Source organism: Mastomys coucha, unplaced genomic scaffold (assembly GCF_008632895.1).
Source record: "Mastomys coucha isolate ucsf_1 unplaced genomic scaffold, UCSF_Mcou_1 pScaffold9, whole genome shotgun sequence".
Lineage (NCBI taxonomy): Eukaryota > Metazoa > Chordata > Mammalia > Rodentia > Muridae > Mastomys > Mastomys coucha.
In genome coordinates, this window is record NW_022196915.1 from 51588914 (window position 1) to 51609863 (window position 20950).

At 39.4% G+C, this 20950-nt stretch overlaps 1 protein-coding gene across 14 annotated transcripts in view; it reads right to left on the minus strand.

The window, feature by feature from the left end:
- Hmbox1 (homeobox containing 1) overlaps positions 1–20950 on the minus strand; it is a 138504-nt gene that overhangs the window by 86350 nt on the left and 31204 nt on the right. For all 14 annotated transcript variants that reach the window (XM_031362730.1, XM_031362721.1, XM_031362718.1 and 11 more), the window contains exons 2-3: positions 7059–7138; positions 563–1039 (exon numbers count right to left, since the gene is read on the minus strand). In XM_031362730.1, coding sequence (XP_031218590.1) covers positions 563–1039; positions 7059–7081 — 500 coding nt within the window. In that variant the 5' untranslated portion in view covers positions 7082–7138. The remainder of the gene's footprint in view (positions 1–562; positions 1040–7058; positions 7139–20950) is intronic.

Sequence of the window (20950 nt, forward strand, 5' to 3'; positions counted from 1 at the left end):
TAAACTCTAGGTGAACATGCTTACTTGGTAACTAATGATATATGAAGTACATGTAGACATTGAATCTACTGCTAAAATCAAAACTTCAGTTTTTAGGGGCAGGGTGGTATATATCTATGTTTCTTACAGAAAATTACTTCTGACCCAAGTGCCGCTCAAACTGTTGCACAGATTGAAATGCTGCAAGGAAAAACTGAAGAGTGCATGTATTCTTCATCATGGTAAATTTATCTTACCACTCAGAAAAAGTGTTTACAATGAAAGACTGGGGACTGGATTGGATTAAATGAACTTCTGTCAGGAACTGTCTGCTAAAACCATAAACAGAGAAGGCCCTTGGACAAATCAAGACTGGAAAATCTTCATTGTACAGCAAAAGGGCTGAAGCAGAGAAGAAATAAAAAAATCTGAACTAAAACCACAATTTGAAGTTTCACTTTCATTTCCAAAGAAGGGAGGGAGAAGCCATTGTTCTTATTGGTAAGCTGCGGAAATACAGCCTAATTAAAAAGTCTTAGAAAATATAGATGTTGGGGGAGATTCTGAATAGGCAAATACTAACCTCATTAATTCCTCCACTTTATCATCTACATCTAGGTCCTCTTCTGAGGCTTCAAAGCTATATGACCTCTGACCCATGCTGTTTGCATGGTAGCGAGATGGTGACATCTTCCCATTGGATGTGGACAATCGATCATTGTTCTCCCTCCCATTTTGATTGGTAGTGCAAGGCAGTGGGGAGGTATCGTAACTGTTGCTGGGTGATGGGGACATTCCGGAGTGCTGGGTCTGCGTGGACGCTGTGGCTGTAGAGGAAGATGCTGGAACATTGTTGGTGCTGTTCCCATACGAGCTTCCCCCGTAGCTGGACCTCCTTCCAAATTTATCACTATGCTCTTGATCAAGACGGTCCAAAGTTTCTAATGCATGAAGAATTTCATGTTTGGTCATCCCCGTGCGCCGAAGACGTTGGAGCAGATCTATCTGTTCTATGGTAAATCTGGGTTCATCTGTATAGTGAGACATGGTTTCCAGCAAACTGGAGGGAAAGGAAGGAGGATAAAAATGAAGAGTTTATTGTCAACTAAAAATACCATTTCATCATCAAGAATCCTCAACAGAAGAAGCTTGAACTCTGCACGAGCTCTGTTTACTGAATATAAAATCATAAGGGATAGGGAGATGGCTCAGTCAATTGACATGCTTGTTATGTAAGCAGGGGTGCCTAAGTTCAACCTCTTGTACCAATGCAAAGGCTGGGAAAAGCAGCATCTGTCGGGCATTCTAGCACTGGAGAGGTAGAAACAAGAAGACCTTTAGGTGCTGCTGACCAGCCAGGCAAGCTAATCAGTGAAGCTCATCGTCAGTGGGTTCAGTTAGAGACCCTGTCTCAAAAAATGAAGCGGAAAGCACCTGGCAAATATACATTATGTACACTTCTGGCATCCACATGCATTCATATACAACTTAGTAATACACAGACACACATACAGATATAGAAAATAAAAATGTAAAAATGATGAATTCTGTTAGAATTTTTTGGTTTTGTGACATGGATTGCTACAAATCCTGAGTTTAGTAGAAGTGCATCAGTTATAACATAAAACCCAACTTATAATAGAATGAAATTTGTTGTTTTGATAATCAACCAAAATTTAAAAGCAAAATATTAATTATGCAAAAAAATCAATTTGTTGGGTAAAGTAAATCAGTGCATCAGGTCCAGACTATGTGAAAATGTATAGGGTTTGGGTTTTTTCTTCAATCTGGAAGTATATTATTGTGCATGTAATTACATTATTATTTATATAATATGTATATATATGTAAATAATATAATAAAAGCATAAAATAGGAATCGCTTTCCCAAATAACTGCAAAACTGACCAAGAACTCTTAGGCCATTTAATAACAAACATTTTTCTTGGCCGAGTCTAAGTGAATACAAGTCACTAATACAAGTACTTCAATGGAGATTAAGAACAGTACACACAACAAGGCATCAAGCACCGCTTCTTATTCTCAGCACTCTTATGAGTTGCATGTTCTCTAAATGGACCCCTCATGTGTGAATAGCCAACTGGAGCTATTCACACTTCAGAAAATTGGTTCTACATGTTTCCAACTAACTAGCACAAACACTATAGCACACCAGAAAATGTTTTCTTAGAGAGAAAATTCATATTTTGTTTGAGACATTAGCCCAGTAGTTCTCAACTTGTGGGTTGTGATCCCTTTGGAGGTCAAATAACCTTGAGACCATCAGAAAACACAGATATTTACATTACAACTCATAACAGCAGCAAAATTACAGTTATGAAGTAGCAACAAAAATAACGTTATAGTTGGGGATCACCGCAACATGAGGAACTATATTAATGCATCAGGAAGGCTGAAAGCCTTCATTAGCTGCATCAGGAAAAGGTTCTCTCCTTGAACTACTTTTTAATAAAAGTTGACTTTTAAAAAGATCTATGTGTTTATCTTTATTATTCTGTATATCTGAGTGTTAATCTGCATGTACATATGGATACCACATGCACGCAGTTCCAAAAGAGGGCATTGGATGTTCTGGAACTGAAGTTACAGTTTTGCAAGATGCCATGTAAGGGCTGAGGACCTAACCTGGGTATTTTGCAAACATAGCAAGTGCTCTTAACTGCTGAGCCATTTCTCTAGCTTCTAAAATCTGACTTGTGAATTCAGGATTTTTGAAAGTGATAATCATCTCTATTTTAATTTGTATTTTCTAGTGATAGATATAAGTGATATGGAGTAGCCTTGCAATAAGTGATTGCTAGGAGAAACAGAGGACGAGATTTCCTTTTCCTTTCAATGTGCTCTAGGCCAGTCTCCCAACTCTGTTGGAGCACTTACTATTATTTCTTCATCTCTCTGCATCCCTCAATTGGAAGCCCAATTGAGCAGTCACTTTTACTCAGAATCTGGGTGAGAATTTCATATGATATAACCTTGCATAACCCTCATAGCAATTCTGTGGTAGACACGATTTATTTTGCTTTATTTTAATGTTTTATTATAAACTGTTAAGGAAGTTTAAGCTTAGAATACTTTTGTATCTTTCAGAAAGTCTAAAGCCAGCCTCATGGCACAAAGATAACATCTTTGACAGTGTATCTGGCCAACAGACTGAGTTCAAGGCCATCTAGTAACTTAGTGAGACCTGTCCTAAAATCAAATTAATTCAAGTACTCTCTGCCTCCATTTTTTGTTTTTTTAAGCAGTTGCCAAACAAAGTAATATATTGGCTTATCAAATTCCAGTTACTCATCCTAATTATTTTTCATCTTCATAATTACTTTCCCTTTAAAATAAATTAAAGGCCTGTTTTGGTATCTTCAGTTCTCATCCAATCAAGACACTTCACAAACTGTTCTTCCCTTAGAACAGTTGGATAGTCCTAACTTTAAGAACTATTTTATCTACGTGCAGGAAAGTTAACCATATTTTCCTACCCTTTTCAGTCAGAGCAGACAATAAGTCATGTGCCAGTCCTCAAGCCTCTCACTATATGATACGACACTGTCTCACATAAATTCACAGCATCTGAAATACTTTACACCATTTAGATAATAATTGGAAACCACTTCTATTCTAAACTCATAAAGGGGGGATAGGGCCCAACTATTACTTTGATTGTCCAGAACAACTAGTCATTTCTAAGCACATGTTCTATGTTTAAATGGCAGTCTTTAATTTGTACCAAGAGCAGCCCCTTCTGCCAACAAGGTTAAAGGAGAAGTCATAGTTGCCAGGAACAAATGGCAACTTAGATGAGAAAGACAAGGGCATCCCAAGCAGGATCACATCATGCACATAACATAGAAGACACAGTATGTCACCAAGAAACAGACATACATATACACACACACACGCACACGCACACGCGCGCGCACACACACACACACACACACACACATGATTAGAAGCTCTCATGTGTCAATGTGCATCAATACACATGACAAGATATATTATGCCGGTTTCCCTTTATACCTCTCATAATTTACCTAGTGTAAGCACAGCACCATAAAAGTACAGCAGCAGATGACCTATCACAGTCATCTAGCACCATAATGCCAGCAAAAGAAGAGAGTACGGAGTGATTTCTCATGCACAGAGATCACTCATAGGATAAGGGACAGTTTTTGCTTTTAATTAGTAATTTGAATGCAGGCTCCAGCTAACAGTAATTGAAAATAATGTGAGAATTTTAACACTCAAGTAACAGAGACAAAAATTAAAATAGGAAAGAACAATTCAGTTCAGGACTCACGGCTCAGTTCCTAAACTGATACTGTAAGACCTCAGTACATCTTGAGACAGTAACTGTATTTTGCAATAATACCCAAAACCCTTCTAGATAAGCAACAAGGCCCAGGATATACCTTTATAAATGATATTCTGAAGATGGACAACGGAAGAGTCTAGCTAAGCATTCAGAAATGATTACTTACTATTTAAATCACAGGGACAAAAATGACATGAATTTTAAAGCATCAATAGTTAAGGTTTTCTTGGCAAACAGAATTTTCTTCCAGATTATTTCTGCTGTTTTTATCTTTTTGTGCAGAATGACCATGCATAACCCATTTTGCTACTGATTCAAAACATTCCAGACCATTCTTACTATGTATATAAAATACAGCACTCCCTACCATCAAAAGAGTGACTATTTTAAAATAAGAATAAATAAGAAATGTTTTATAGAGAACTGAGCTTCATAGTAGAGTAAAATGATTTATAATTCAAATTATTCGGTAAATTGACTAAAACCTAAGAACAGTCCATGATTAGAAACCATGGTGTAGCCAGCCTGGTCTACAGAGTGAGTTTCAGGATAGCCAGGGCTATACAGAGAAACCCTGTCTCAGGAAAAAAAAAAGAAAGAAAGAAAAAAAAAAAGAAAGAAAAGAAACCATGGTGTAAATGCCGTTCTCACAATAAAAGGATTTGGTGGGAAAAAAAAAAAATTACACACACTGATTCTGCTTTCCTGTCCCAAATCCTGAGATTACAGGCCAGAGAATACTAAGTCTCATCTGACTCTTAGCTATAGGAAACCAGTCAACACCTACCCACTTGAGAACTCGCCCTTCTTTCAAGGATGTCACATGAAACCTCCCCAGACGCTGTAGTACGCTGCTGACTACAATTCCTGGCCTTCAAAATATTTAAACAAACTCAAAGTGTGACAGACACTTTGAAAGCTTTGACACTTCATCTGTGTATACCACCAGCACTGCCCTCCAGCATCAGTGCTCAAAAAACAAAATGACAACAACAAAACCCAAAACCTTATTGCTGTTCTCATTTGGCAACTAATTCTTTAATGTTTTGCTTTCTATTTAATTGAATTAATTATTTCCAAAACTGTGACAATATCATATGTGTACACAATGCACCAACTACTGCACTTCTCTCTATGTGAGTTCAAGGCTCACCTGAGGTATAAAGCAAGCTCCAGGCTATTTTAGACATAGTGAATCCAGTTTTAAAAAAACAAACAAACAAGGGTAAGGAAGAAAAAGAAAAGGAAAAGGAAAGGAAAAGAAAAAACACAAAAAACAAAGAAAGCAGTAGGCAGGCAGGCCAGCAAGCAAGCGGGTGGGTGGGGAGGGCGAAGTCTAAAGATAAAATGCCTTTCCTAGGGCACTCAGTAGACTCAAGACAACTCCTGTCATCTGGCTCTCTTCCAAAGCCTTTCACTAAATCACAGAGTCAATGTGGGGGTGGGGAAGGGGCTCTAATGAAAAAAACTAAATAATAATAATAATAATAATAATAATAATAATAATAATAATAATGACCAATCTTAATGTCTACTTATTAGATTATAGAACTGTCAACCAAAACAGAAGAAATTTAAGTGAAACAGACTCTACCAAATTTTAGAAATTATGTAGGCTCAAGGCACTCCACACTAGCCGCTAAAGATACATTTAATGAGCTAATAGGCCCTTTATCTTCTCTAATTTCTGAAATTCCCGGAATACTTTTATTTGGAGGCCTATTTCAGATGAACTAGTGGTTACAGTTCATATTTCAGCACAAAATCACTCTTGGAACAACAGCACCATCTCCATTTGTATCTCTCTCCCTGGCCTCTAAAGAACAGCCAGCAACGACATTAGCTAACCAGCAGAACCACGTTACCATCCATCGGCAGTAGGGAGAGAGAAATGGCTTAGATGTCCTTAAGAGTTTGCATACAAAAGAAGCATTAAGAGAATATGCTTTTCATATTCTGCTTATTCCTAAGAATGCCAACAAGAGCTCTCTCTAACACTTAACTGTTTACCTCACAAGCTTCAAGGCTATTAAACAGTTAAAAATAATAAAATGGGGCTGGAAAGGAGGCTCCAGCAGTTAAGAACACTTGCTGTTCTGGTAGACGTCCTGAGCTTGGTCCCCAGCCCTCACATGAAACAGCTACCACCACTGCAGCTCTGGAGGATCTGATGTCTCTGATTTCCAAGGGCAACTGTACTTGTGCATATACATATATGCACATAATGAAAATAAAATACCTTTTCAGAAAATAATAAACATGAACACTTTATGTTTAAATGAAAAAAATGTCAAAATACAATGGTAAAATATGGTAAAAAAAAAAAAGAAAGAAAGAAAGAAAGAAAAGAAGAAAAAGAAAAAGAAAAAAGAAAACAAAAAAGCTCACAAGTTTGAAACCTCATCCTCACCATATGGTACTTGTTTACCCTGATGTCAAAGAGATACACCACTTGAATGGTTTTCTAAAAGTTTCTTTGCTCAGAGGGAAAAATGCTTGCTGCTAAGCTCATGACCAGAGTTTGATCCCACATGAAGGAGGAGAAGAGTACCACACTGCACCAACCTGTCCAGACTTCCACACACAGGCAGAAGCAAATGAACCACCACCCCCAACACGTAAAGAAACAAATGCCATTTAAAAGAATTATTTGAATTCTAGAAGCATTTGCTGTCAAATGGGAGCCGCAATCCTAGTCACTTATCACCACTAAAGCGGCTGACGGTAAGAGTGGAAAATTGTATACTTACACCACTGGAAAGGAGCTGAGCATACTTTACATGAGGCAGATCAATGGCCTTTCCAAAGATGGCCAGCCTCATTCACCATTCTGTAGAATAAAGACAGAAAATTGAGAAACAATTAGATAACTCAGTATTGAATAAGAAGTTTAATTATGCAACTCCAGGGTATTAAAAGTTAACATTAGATGAGCTTTCTTTTTCAAAATTATTTTGTAATTCTGAAATGAAATTTTGAATTGGACCAAAACTTAAACAAAACAAAAATACAGAAAAATGACAGTAATAGTTTTCCAAATGATTCCCTTGGGAAAGAGCAATTTAAATAAAAAAAGTCACTCAATTTAACTTATCAGGAACCAGTCATAGAAGATGATATAAGCTTGCAATGCAATGCACACACTGTAACGGCATCTAACAAACTCCTAGCCAGGCAGTGGTGGCGCACACCTTTAATCCCAGCACTTGGGAGGCAGAGGCAGGTGGATTTCTGAGTTTGAGGCCAGCCTGGTCTACAGAGTGAGTTCCAGGACAGTCAGGGATACACAGAGAAACCCTGTCTTGAAAAACAAAAACAAAAACAAAAACAAAAAAAAAACCCAAAAAAACCAAAAAAACCAAAAAAACCAAAAAAACCCCAAACTCCTAAACTCCTAACTGGAGATTAAAAGCCTTGGCCCTCATCCATGCCAGGTCAGTGCTCGACTGAGCTCCACCCCCCAGCTTTCAGCTGTCTTGTTGCCTATGAAACTTATGAAGACTCTTATTACAAAGCAAGCTAAGTGTAATGCTAATCTTGCTGCTAGGTGGACTCTGTTTCTATGAGTGTCAACTGTCACAACTACAAAGGGGATAAAAGGGGAGGCTGGCAAACCTGTCTTCTGATTTGTATTGTTTTGTTAACTGTTGAGATACTTTTACCTTCTTCAGTTCTGCCCACAGCAGACAGACACACACTACACACACTACACACACACACACACACACACACACACACACACACACACACACGCACGCACGCACGCACGCACGCGCGCACGCGCGCACGCGCGCACGCGCGCACGCGCGCACGCGCGCACGCGCGCACACACACACACACACACACACACACCCTATTCAGAGTCCAGGAATCAAAGGCCAAAGACTGAATTTATTAGCCATTTCAAACCTTAATCTTAATAGAGAAAACTTTTTCCATAAATGACAGGTAGATTACAAATCGTCAGCTCCCAACCTTCACACGTGCTGTCAGACACCTTCCCATCACCATGGACACACAGAAATAAAGAAACTAATAAAAACAACAATAACAAAACAAAAAAAAACTAAGCCAGAATGGTGGTACAAGCTTTTAATCCTAGCACTCTGGAAGTAGAGACAGAGGGGTCACTGGAAACTCAAAGCCAGCCTGGTGGACCAGTGAGTGTTAGCCAGGTCAGTTTTGAAATACACAGAGAGATTCTGCCTCAAAAAAACAAAAACTAGGGTTGGGAAGGGAGTTCAGGGTAAGGTGCTTGCCACACAGGCATGAAGAACAGAGTTTGATCCCCGCACCCACATTAAAAACAAAACAACAAAAATTAATGAATTAAAAACAAAACAAAATAACCAACAACAATTAATTAATTAACTAATTAATTAAAACAGGCCAGGCGAGAAGGTGCTCTGGGGAAGTAAAGATGGGAGTATCTCTGGGGCTTGCTGGCCAGCTAGGCTAGCTAATTAGTGAGCTCCAGGTTCTTAAGAAAATATGGTGGAGAACAAATGAAGAAGAACACTTGACATTCACCTCTGGCCTCCACACCTACTTATAGACACATAAGCATGCACACACAAACAAACAGATACAGAGATGAAGGAAAAATATTAGAAAAATTTGCAAACATGTTGCAAACACAGAAAGTATCTATCCTGAACTGCTTAATGCCCACAACACACAGCTTGAACAGTTAATAAGTCTGACACTACACCACCCGCCCACCCTGTGCCTAAGGATATTTTCACATAGATCCCAAGCCTCATCATTTTCACAAATAATTCTTAGCAAGCTTCAATATCTGGTTTCCAAATCTAGAATAGATTAAGGTGTAAAAACTTTAAAGGTAGTTAAGTGTAAAAAAAGTTAACTCATAGAATTAAAAACAACAAAGGCCAGTTACCTGAATTAGAAAAAGAACAACTATTTATTTACAGACACACAGAACAAAGCTGATCCTCACAATTGCTGGTGTTTATGATCTGTGGTTAAAAGGGAAGCAGACTGTGACATGTGAGGACTTTCAGGTTGTTTGGGGGAGCTGAGGATCGAACCTAGAGCTCTAACATGCTGACCCCCTCAACCACTGCACATCCCCAGGCTGAAGCAATTTTTTGTTGAAGTCAAGACAATTAAAAGCTTATGCTTTAGGACATTAATCAGAGGTGTTCCACTCATGTCAAACATGTTTCCTTTGAACAGTCCCAGATAAATATTACCTTCTATATTTAGCCTCTATCTGAGAGGCAGATGGTAAGTGTGGGGTGAAGAACGGATGGTGACATGTGAGAAGGCAGATTCACAGATAAAGAAATTTTAAAAAGCATCATGGTTAGAAAATTGGGCCTTAAGGGGTTAGGGATTTAGCTCAGTGGTAGACTGACTGCCTAGTAAGTGCAAGGCCTTGGATTTGGTCCTCAGTTCTTGGGGGGAGGAGAAAAAATAGACTATTAGGGTTATCCCAAGTGATTGGCTCATGTCAGCTGTCCTAGCACTTGGGAAGACCAGCTGAGGCCACAAAGTGAGTTCCAGACTAGCCTGGGCTACACAGGGAGACTCTGTGTGCCCTCTAACCACTACCACCAAAAATATATAAAATACTAATACTAATTTCCCAAATAATTTTTCTGGGTAGTTTCACACTATAAACTTAATGACTATTCTCTCAGTCAGATTAACTGGGTAAAGGCTTTATGTGAACCATTTATTGAAGTTCACAGTCACCCGAGAAAACATTAAGACACTAGCCGCCCAAGGTCAATCAGTTTCTCTTACAGAATTATAGGCTTCATCTTCAAACTGTTGGGTTAATGACACCATTATTATTTCTGTACTATTTCTCTGGAGCGAATGTTTCACGGTGATAGGTGTCATGAGATGCACTGAGTATGTTCAGCATTCATGATTCAACAGGCATGCCACAAGCCACAGGGATTTTTATTCTGGGAGAATTATTACACACACTACCTGCCAAGATCTTATAGCCTTTCTGACACTCATGCTGCTTCCACACCTCCTGTGCTGGGAGAACTTCACAGAGATTGAAAAGTTGCTTCTTGTCACTTCAATCCACTCACCTGGCTCCACAGATACAGACTAAATTTCTGTCCTCTCCTTTCTTTCACACACACCTTTTAAAAATATTGGCATAACATTTGCAAATGGCTTCCAGGCTAGGCATCCCTGGCTTTCTCAGCCAGCCTTGCTGGGCCTTCTTTCAACATGGTGACAGGGCTTCCCTAAGGGACAGGGCTCCCCAGACTCGACACAAGACTGTAGAGTAATTAAGGAGAATGCAGAGAACAAGGTTCCCTGGTCCTAGAAAAATTCCATGATAGAGTCTTTTTGTGTAGTTTTCAGATAATGTATAGTTCATTTGCACAGTCACTGAGCAAACACCCATGGTACACAATTACACTTCTCAGCTTTCTTTTCTAAGTCCCCAGTCACTGTAAATTTTGCTAGATAATCCCCAGGTGTATTAATACACACCATAAGAAGAGTCCCAGAATTGCCATATGCTTGCCACAAGGCTCTGTGACAATATAACAGTACAGAGATCACTGGTCTTGAAAATGATATATGTCAGGCTAGAAACACATGGATATCTTTACAGGAGAAAATCCAAGTTAACTATGATCTACTGAGCTCAAAGGTGAAGAAGGTAGGCCAAGATGATTTTTGAACAGCCTCCAAAGTAATCTTACCTGGAAACTACTGGCTTAAAGGACAATAAAAACTATATAATAACATAATGTCATATATCTTAGATGAAATATGTTGCCTGGGTATAAAGGTAAGTTGAGTCTAGCATTATCAAAAATACCTCTTATGGGTCTGAGGATGTAGCTCAGTCATAGTGTGCTTGTCTAGCATGCTCAAGCTCTGTGGTCAAATATGAGCACTACAAATGCATATACCTGGAGTTTATGAATACATAGGCATATATACCTATGCTGTCATATCCATAATTCCAAGATGAATACTTAACAAAATGAAGTTACCCATCATTAAAAGTAAATTAGACAGCAAGCACTTAAGTTATACATATCCACTTCAAAGGAATTCATATCAGATATTGGACCCGGTACCTTAAATGTTCCCAAACTAGTCTCCAACCTTTACTTATCACTCATAATGAAAACCTGCCCTGGCCCTTGGCTCCCTGGCCCTCTGAAACACAACACCTCCCTCCCAACCAGGGGGAACTCTTTTATTTATAAGACAGCCAATGCTCATTACTGTATTCTTTTCTCATCTTGTTACAGGAACCTGTAACTGTATTCCCTACTGAAGTAGAAACTTAACAGCAAGGACTGCTTCCTATCCACTGGCCCAGTCTCATTCCCTAATAGTGTGCTGACTTGATGAGCAGTAAACAAATCTTTGTTTAGTGCAGAAATTAAAGAAAATGCCTATTTTTAAGTCTCATTCCATAAGATAATGCTAAATTTCTAATTTGGAAAGCACAAAGAGTCTGTAATACTAAAACTTAAAATATGCAACTGACCATTTTTTCAGAGAATTAATAAGCATGCATTATTTACACATTATAGAGATAAACAAGTTTTGCTTTTAAAAGGTGAATACTGTGTGTTCTCAGAACCAACAATTTATATCTACATCTACACTTCATTTAGAGCCAAACTGTGTTAAGATTAGAGGCCCCTGGTGTAGCTAGAACACTAAAGTAGAATTTGGAACTGTAACATCTCCACACTGTTTAACCCATAATAGTCCCTAAAGCAGGAAAACTAAAAACTATGAGAGCAGAGCCCCTCCCATTGTGATCAGTAACTTTACAAGTCACTGTTCTTTTATTTATTTACTTTTAAAGATTTATTTGTTTGTTTATTATATATACAGTGTTCTCCCCGAATGTATGCCTGTATAGCAGAAGAGAGCACCAGGTCTCATTATAGATAGCTATAAGCCACCATGATTACTGAGAATTGAACTCAGGACCTCTTGAAGAGTAGCCATCTCTCCACCTCCAAGTTGCTAATCTTTTTAAAGAGAACTCTCTTCTGACCAAAACCAGAATCCATTTCTGTTTGGCATACACCTGGAATATTCTGATATTTCAATTTAATAGTCTATCCAGGGAATCAATCTGTATCTATTGCTTATTCACTCATTTGAAGCCTACTCCGTGGGCAGAATAAAATGGCAATTATCAGAGCAAAACTTGTCACCCTGGTCAAAGATCCAAATGTCCTCTTCATTTTGCACCTCCCTCAACCCAGCAGTTCCTTAATGCTTAATCACAGAAATAACTACAAGATTAAAGAGTGAATTCATTAAGCTACTATTGGGTAAATCATAACTTCTTAAGACAGAACTGATAATAATGAGCAGACAATGTTTTCTAATTACTTCGGCAATAATATACACAGAGTCCTTACTCCTTCCTAGAAAAGCCATAGCATCTGCTGGGCAAAGGCAAAACCAAGGCTCTGCCACTATAAATGCCTATCTTTTACAGGTCTGAAGTGCCTCAGTAGAACTCAGTAGTAGAGATGCTATTCTCAAGAACATTACCTTCAAAAGAGTTAAGACTCCAGTTTCCAAGTCTCCATGGACAATAAAATCCTAAATTTAATCATTACCAGCAAACACAGCTGGCCTATTCACTTATCTACTTTACTAGGTGGTGGCTCGTGCTTCTCATCCTAGCACTCAGAAGGCTCACCTAAGAGGATATTGAGTTTGAGGCCAGCCTGGGCTACACAGCCAGATCCTGCTTCTAAGGGGAGTTTGAAATCACTAATTCTGGAAGTAACGTTGCTGAGCTGTATATTATGTAGCTCTCAGTGGTTTCACTGTAGGTATTACCTCTGACATGAAAGTTATAACAATTGCCTAGATTGCTTTTCACAGATTTAAAGGCCATTTTTTTTTCTGAAACCAATGACTCTTCAATGGAGCCTGTGTGTGCGCACACACATGTATGTATGTATATATGCATGTATGTGTGTATGTATGTATGTGAGCAAGTGTGCATGTGTGTGTGTGTATGTAGCATGGCCTTCTGATTTTAGGAGGCAAAAAACTCTATGTATCCCCTCAAGAGAATAGTGACGGATTACTTCACATCCAATAATCTTTCTCCACATCTTAATTTATCCTTTTCTTTACTGATAACTAGCCCCAAACTCCACCTCCCCAGGAGACTGAGACCTGGGTTTCCCACCTCCATACTTGGCTACCTAGTAAAGAAACATTTTTAAAAGTCTTTGTTAAACATTGATTTATTTACTCTTACTTGTTTATGGTAGCAGTGGGGAAAATATACTATGCCATTATACACATGTGGAGGTCAGAGGATAAGTTTTAGAAGTCAGTTCTATTCTTCAACCATGTGGGTCTTAGGGATTATACTCCAGTCATAATGCTTAGTGAAAGGTGCCTTTACTGAGACATGTGGCCACAAAGACATGTATTATGTGGTGAGCAAAACTGGTCTGTCTGGTCATTAACACTAGTAGCCAGAAACCTAATTCCCAGCTTAACACTTACAATGACCTATACAATACATAAAAGGAAAAAATACAGATATTAAGACACTTTAGACATCAGCTGGAGATTTTGCTGAGTTTAGAGTATTACAAATGTGCAGAATGAAGCCTTCTTTGGCTGCCATGAAGCAACAATTTCTGTCGTTAATATATTTACTGAAATTTGCTGAGAAAAACAGTACAAGCTAACATTTGGCATCCCTTTCACTTAAAAGTGTATGCTTAATGCCTCAAGTCCTATAGGCCTTGTGTTAGTCTTTTATGAATTCAACAAACATTGACCTCCTAAGGACAAGCAAAGCACTGGGGAGCATAGTCATGAAAAAAATACAAGCTCTGCTCACACAGAGCCTATATTCCTGCAGTGAAAGACACAAAGGGGTCAATATAGACTGTACATCATGATAAGCACATAAGAGACAAAGAAGGCTGGGACAGAGGATAGGACTTGCAGGTTGTAGAACTACAGTCTTAGAGAGGGAGCTGAGAAACCCTCACTGAGGAAGTTAAACCTGACTGAAGACTAAGGAAGGGAGCAACCATGTAGATAAGGGGTAGAGGGCATTTCAAGATCTTGAGTCCAGAGACAGCCTATCAGGTTCAGGGTTGACAAATGCAAAGATGTGTATGAACAATTAGAACACAGGCTAAGCAGGAGCTCCTCCTGGCAGCCTAAGGTCCAAAGGAGCCTGTAGTTTCTACTTAGAAGTATAAAATACTTCCTTAGCTAAAAGGGAACTACTCACTTTCGTGGGTAACTAAGTAGGAAGCCTAGTACATATTGCTAAGGACAGAATTCCTAATATCAACAGGTTAGCAGAGAACTTTCTTCTGTGTATGCCCAGTACCTTAGAGAGCATCATCAGTCACCCTTAGACTAGCTTTAAAGCACAGCTGTCAATTTACTAGGTGAGCACTGAAGGCAGAGGACCAGGGAATTCAGCTCTCCACACACTACAAGAGCTGGCCAGGTAAGATAGCACACATGTAACTGCAGTATTCAGAAGGCTGAGGCAAGAGGATCATGACCTGCCTAGGCTATATAATAGACCCCTTCTGTTTAAAAACAGCAAAGAGACAGGGGAAGAAAGAGCTTTGGGAAAAGATAACTTGAAATAAAGAAATCAGAAGAGACACCTCACAACAGCTACAAGTCAAAATTAGGAGAGTTCCAGAGGGCAGCTTTATCCCATTCATGTAACACCACAAGTACCCCCAAAGAGTGCTGACTCTACTTCCTACAGAGTTAGTGCACAGCTTTCTAGTTTATGCAGCTGAGATGAGAAGTGTCTTAGTTACTACTATTGCTGTGAACAAACACCATGGCCAAGACAATTTGTAAAAGAAAGCATTTAATTTGTGGTTCACCATTCCAAAGGATAGTAGAGTCCATGACCAGCATGGGAGGAAACATGGCAGCAGATGGGCAGGCATGGTACTGGAGCAGTAGCTGAGAGCTTACATGTTAACACAACTGTGGCTAGGCAGAGAGAGAGACTAATTGGACCTGACATGGGCTTTTGGAACCTCAAAGTGACACACTTCCTCCAACAAGGCCACACCTCCTAATCCTTCCCAAACAGTTCTACTAACTGGAGACCAAGCATGAGGAGTGGATCACGTACACAGGTGATTTCATGTGAACCTTCTCCCCATTCTAACTAGTCAAATAAAGGCTAGAGCCTGGTTTGGGCAGTGGAAGAACAAGGTGGGGCTGGAGGTTTTAGAAAGTGGAGGAAGAAGGACAGAGGAATAGTTGTGGAAGGAAGATGGAGCAGAACCACATAGCCTGGAGAAGCTTCAAGTAGCAAGGGATCGCATAGCTGGGGAATAGATTAATGTAGTGGTAGATCTGCACAATCTAGGCATACAGCTTTTAAGTATTATAACCGAGTTGTGTATTTTTTACATGGGCTTATTGGGGTTGGAGATTTACTGCAACACAGAATAGTAAGATTTATATTGGCTTTATCTACTATTAGTTTTCATGGATTCAAAACCCCTTACCTTCAATTATCTATTGGTAAGCTCAAGAATTCTTGAATTTTATGGCACTGATAAGCTAACACCATACAAATATAATCTTTATTTATTGTATGCAACTAGATATAAAAAGTCCCCCCCCCAAAATCTTTGTGCTATGAAATATAGATGGAAAGAATTCTTTGGGGATTTATTTTATTGTTTATATTTATGTGTATGGGTGTGTCTGAGACTGAGTACCTGAAAAGGCCCAAAGAAGGCTTTGGATTCTCTTGTTCTGGTATTTAAGAAGACTGGGAGCCACCTAATGTGAGCACTAAGAACCTCTTGACTGAGTACTCAGACTGAGTGATCCTATCCACTGGGCCATCTCTGTAACCCCAGAAGAATTCTTTACTCTCTGTAATAATTTCCAGATTCACATCAATATTAATTTTTATATTACTTCTAGCCAGTACAATACATATGTACCCCCTGGTCTTTATTATTTATTTATGTCCATCTATAAATAAAAATACCTATTTACACAAAGTTTAAGAATATATATTAGGACTGCACAACACTGGGCCTGTGAACAGCCAATTATGGATCAGGAAGGAGCTCACGGGGCCCTATCCGTCCCTGCTAAACTATTGTACACTGATGGATTCTGAGGGAGGAGCTGTCACTGTCTCCAGCTATGGTCTCAAAGGTGAGCCCACCATGCTCCACTAGATAGTTCTACTCTATGTATACACAGATGTCCCGGTTAAAGTCAGCGCTCACAAAATAAAAGACATGAACTTGTAAGGAAGAGAAGGGGGACAGAAGAGACTGAGCAGAACACATTATCCACATGTTTAATCACCACAGAAGAAATTTTAAGACAACTAAAGGGAAAAACACGCAAACAAAATATCTCCCATGAGGCATTCATGGTGGCTCACATGTGTATCTCTTTACTCAGGAGCTGAGGTAGTAGGATACTATGAATTCTTGGCTACCTAGAGCTACAGAATAAGTCTCTGCCTCCAAAGATTATCTTCTGTGGATATAATATAGTTATAAACTTTAAACATACGTGAATTTGCCTTACTTATATCTTATTAAATTTATAAATTTCATAAAGTAGAGTGGACTACCCTCCATAAAGGACCAAAAGGAAGCTGTACCTGTAACACTGCTCATACTCATGTGAACTACTGGTAAATTCCCAAACACTGCTTCCAAAGGAATGATGACAAGTCATTATTTAAACTGATGTTCACAACTAGGAAAGATTACTCTTTATATGGTGAACTAGCACAAACTGCTCATATATATATGAAACCAAGTGTTGCCAACTACTCTCCATTGCAGGTTCCTCTAACTGTCATCCCTTCCAACCGCTACTACTGCATCTAAGTCGTTCTTTTCTCCCCAGCTAAGGCTCTCTCGCTTTTGTCTTATTCTTGTCGATAGCTACAAACTTCACAAAACACATATCGGAGGACCAAGTCAGGACCAAAGAAGTTCTGCACCCACCAAAGGTGGTCAAACTAAATTGTCACAAAAACTTTTGTGTGTACACATGTGTGTTCAGATGTCATTAGAGGCCAGATATTGGCTTTGGGTGTCCTCCTCAATCACTCTGGGCTTTACCATTTTTGAGGCAGTCTCTCACTGAATCTTGATCTAATTGATTCAACCAGTCAGCAAATCCTAGGGATAGTCTGTCTCCACCTTCCCAATGTTGGAATTAGACGTGCACCACCATTCCTGGATTTTCAATGTACATACTGGGAATCGAATTCAGATCCTCAGGCTTATGTGGTAAGCACTTTACCAACTGAGCCATGTCCCTGGGCTCCTAAATTGTCAATTTTGTTCTTTGAGGGTATAGTTGAGTCAATCCTGTGGTTGTACCCTGGTTTGTTTGGTTTTTTGTTTTTGTTTTTATTTTTTGGGTTTTTTGAGACAGGGTTTCTCTGTGTAGTCCTGGCTGTCCTGAAACTCACTCTGTAGACCAGGCTAGTCTTGAACTTTGCCTCTCAAGTGCTGGGATTAAAGGCACACACCACCACTGCTGCACTCTGTTTAACCTACATAATATCTGCAATTTTGAGACTGTATACATATATATATATATATATATATGTATATATCAGTGTTTTTAATAGAAACAAGATCTACATTCATCAACATATTTTGTAATTTCTCAAGCGTTCAAGGCATGCTTTTTCTGGGTCACTAAAGGCAGATAACTGCAGTCACTCAATTCTACAGACTCTAAGTACCTGCCACTGATGACCAGTGAGCTTAACTCACACTGTGATTTGTCTCATGGCAGAAAATTATTCGTATTGCCCTGTCTCAAGAAAAACGGCACCATGACTTACAGCATGCTAAACATACTGATTTTTCATGTTAATTATTTTAGTTAAAAGCACTCTGAAGGCGGCACTTCAAGAAGGGCACTGTCATAAGAGCAGGAGATAGAACTCCCATGAGAAAGGTACCCCTGCCCCCATACCGGAGGAAGGAAGACATTCTTATCGGGAGTCCAGGATGGAAGAAATCTACACAAACAAACCCTGTTCAACTAACCTTATCTGCTTAGTCACTCTCCAAGATTAGCTGCCCTGATTGAAAGCTTTTTATTTGTCTAAGACAGCTTTTGGTCCTAACTGCTTCTTGGGGCCCTCATTTTTCTCAGGAGGGCTCCCATTGGGGGGAGGGATCACCAAATAAAATGTGTGTGCTTTTCTCTCAGTAACATGTTAGTTTGGTTCTAAGGCTTGAAGAGGATGGGGGAGATATTTACCTCCCTTATATCGTGAGAGAAAACCATCTCCTTTTTTTCTCTTATCCCTGGCTTATTTTCTGTTGCACGGGCATTCCTGGAACAGTCATCAAATACAGTCAGATGCTGACAAAGCTAGTTCACTAAAAAGATAAGTCCAGAGTACACAGCAAGGACTAAGAACACACAACAGCAACAACAAATAACCCCTGCAGTTGTTAAGTTAATAAGGGTGGTGGCACCCAAATGACAATGCCTATAACCTTCTACCTAAGCAATTCCAGTTCTGGAGATTAACCCAAGAATACAGTCACGCGGGGCAAGGCAATTCTTTGTTTAGTTCAAGGTTATTCTTTGTAGCACAAAAGATCAGAAATAATCTACATTGCCATCATAAGACGACTATAAGTTATGGTATAACCACACGATACAGCCATAAAAACTAAGGAAATTCCTTACATGTTATTATGAAATAGATTTCAATTGAAAAGAACAGGAAAGGACAAAGTGGTTTTTGTCGGCTGTAGAGGAGGAAGAGATAAGAAAAACTGTCCATACATAGTCTTGTTCCTATACACGCAATAAATATTTCTGGAAAGGTATAGAAGAAACCAATAATCCCTGTGGAGGAGAACTGAAGGCTCCAAAAGTATACATTTTTCTACCTTATAAGTTTTATAGTTGAAGATGAATGTAAAAAGCTGGCAGAGCTCATTCCAAGTAAAAGTAAGAATTTCCCACTGGAGACAACAGATAGAACTCAAAGGTAAAGTGCTCAGCTAGTAATCACCAGGTCCTGGGTTCAAGCCTAAGTACTGCACATCTAAAAAAGTGCTGTTTCAACAGGAACCTAGGGATCAGGAAACAAGACAATGAAAGAAATGGCATCCTTTGCCATCTGGCTCTTTGAACTGGTTGTGAGCTCTAAAGAATTTAGAGTAGATACAAAAGATAAAGGATCTTTTCAAGATATAGGCAGACAAATGGAGCAGGAAGAAGGGCTCTCTAAATCCACCCTGGGCTTCCGGTACCAAAGGCTGAAGCTCTGAACATACATTCCCAGCACGGTATGGCTGTCCCTCATAGGGGACCCAAATGCAGAGACAGTGTGGAGGGAGATACCACACAGGAAGAGAATAAAGAAGCACTGTGAGCAAAAACTCTTCACTTTATGGCTGTGTGTGGTGGCACACGCCTTTAATTCCAGCGTTTGGGAGGCAGAGGCAGGTGGAAGTCGGAGTTCAAGGCTGGCCTGATCTACAGAGTGATTTCCAGCACAGCCAGGCTATACAGAGAAACCCTGTCTCAAAAACCACAAAACAACGGCAAGAAAACTCTTCACTCCTGTCCTCAAATTCGGGGCTGGTGAGATGGCTCAGCAGTTAAGAGCACTGACTGTTCTTCCGAAGGTCCTGAGTTCAAATCCCAGCAACCACATGGTGGCTCACAACTATCCTTAATGAGCTCTGTCCTCATATTCAAGTACTATTTCACTCAGGCGGTCCTCAAAGTTCTTATCAGGCTCCAAAAGCTTGGTTGCTGTGCAAGCAGGAAGTAGCTGCTACATTCCATAGCACCCCAGGCCCAGAAGCCCAGACACATTTTCATTGCAAATCTTTAAACATGTGATATGAGGAGTAAAGAAACAGAAACCAGCACTCCAGAAAGGAAGCCAAAAGGAATGTCAGGGTGTTTTACAAAGTGGCCTACTGCTCACCACATGAGAAGTGGGGGGGAACTGTTAGGACGAGCAGAGGTCACTCAAGCTCTGCTGGGATCCACACTTCCTCCATAGAGTACAATCCTTCAATCACTTTAAAATACTGCTTTTCTAGCCATCAAGCAATAATGTGTGTTCTTGATTCTATGCCTGTGCGTACCCCTGCATCCCAGATTGTTCACATTAAAAAGAAGGACAATTAGAAGAATGAGAAAACACAGGAAATCAGGAATACACAGGAAATCATAAGCATATCCTTGTAACATACTGGTAGTAAATTACAGAACAGTCAAATACAGAGTTGCTTTCTTTTTTAAAAGTTAAAGACATCTTGCCCTGTTCTAAAAATATAACAAAGTATTTATCTTAATTCAACTTACTGTTTTCCTTTTTCAATTTTATCCAGAATTAAAATAATATATATAATCCACATATACCCTATAGTACAAAAATAATAGTTCTAAATATACAGATGAGCCTGGTTTTGGTTTTGTTTTGTTGTTGTTGTTGTTGTTTGGTTTTTCAAGATAGAGTTTCTCTGTATAGCCCTGGCTGCCCTGAAATCCACTTGCCTCTGCCTCCCAAGTGCTGGGATTAAAGCATGTACTACTGCCCGGCCAGATGAGCCATTTTTTCTTTCTTTTTTCTTTCTTTTTTTTTTTT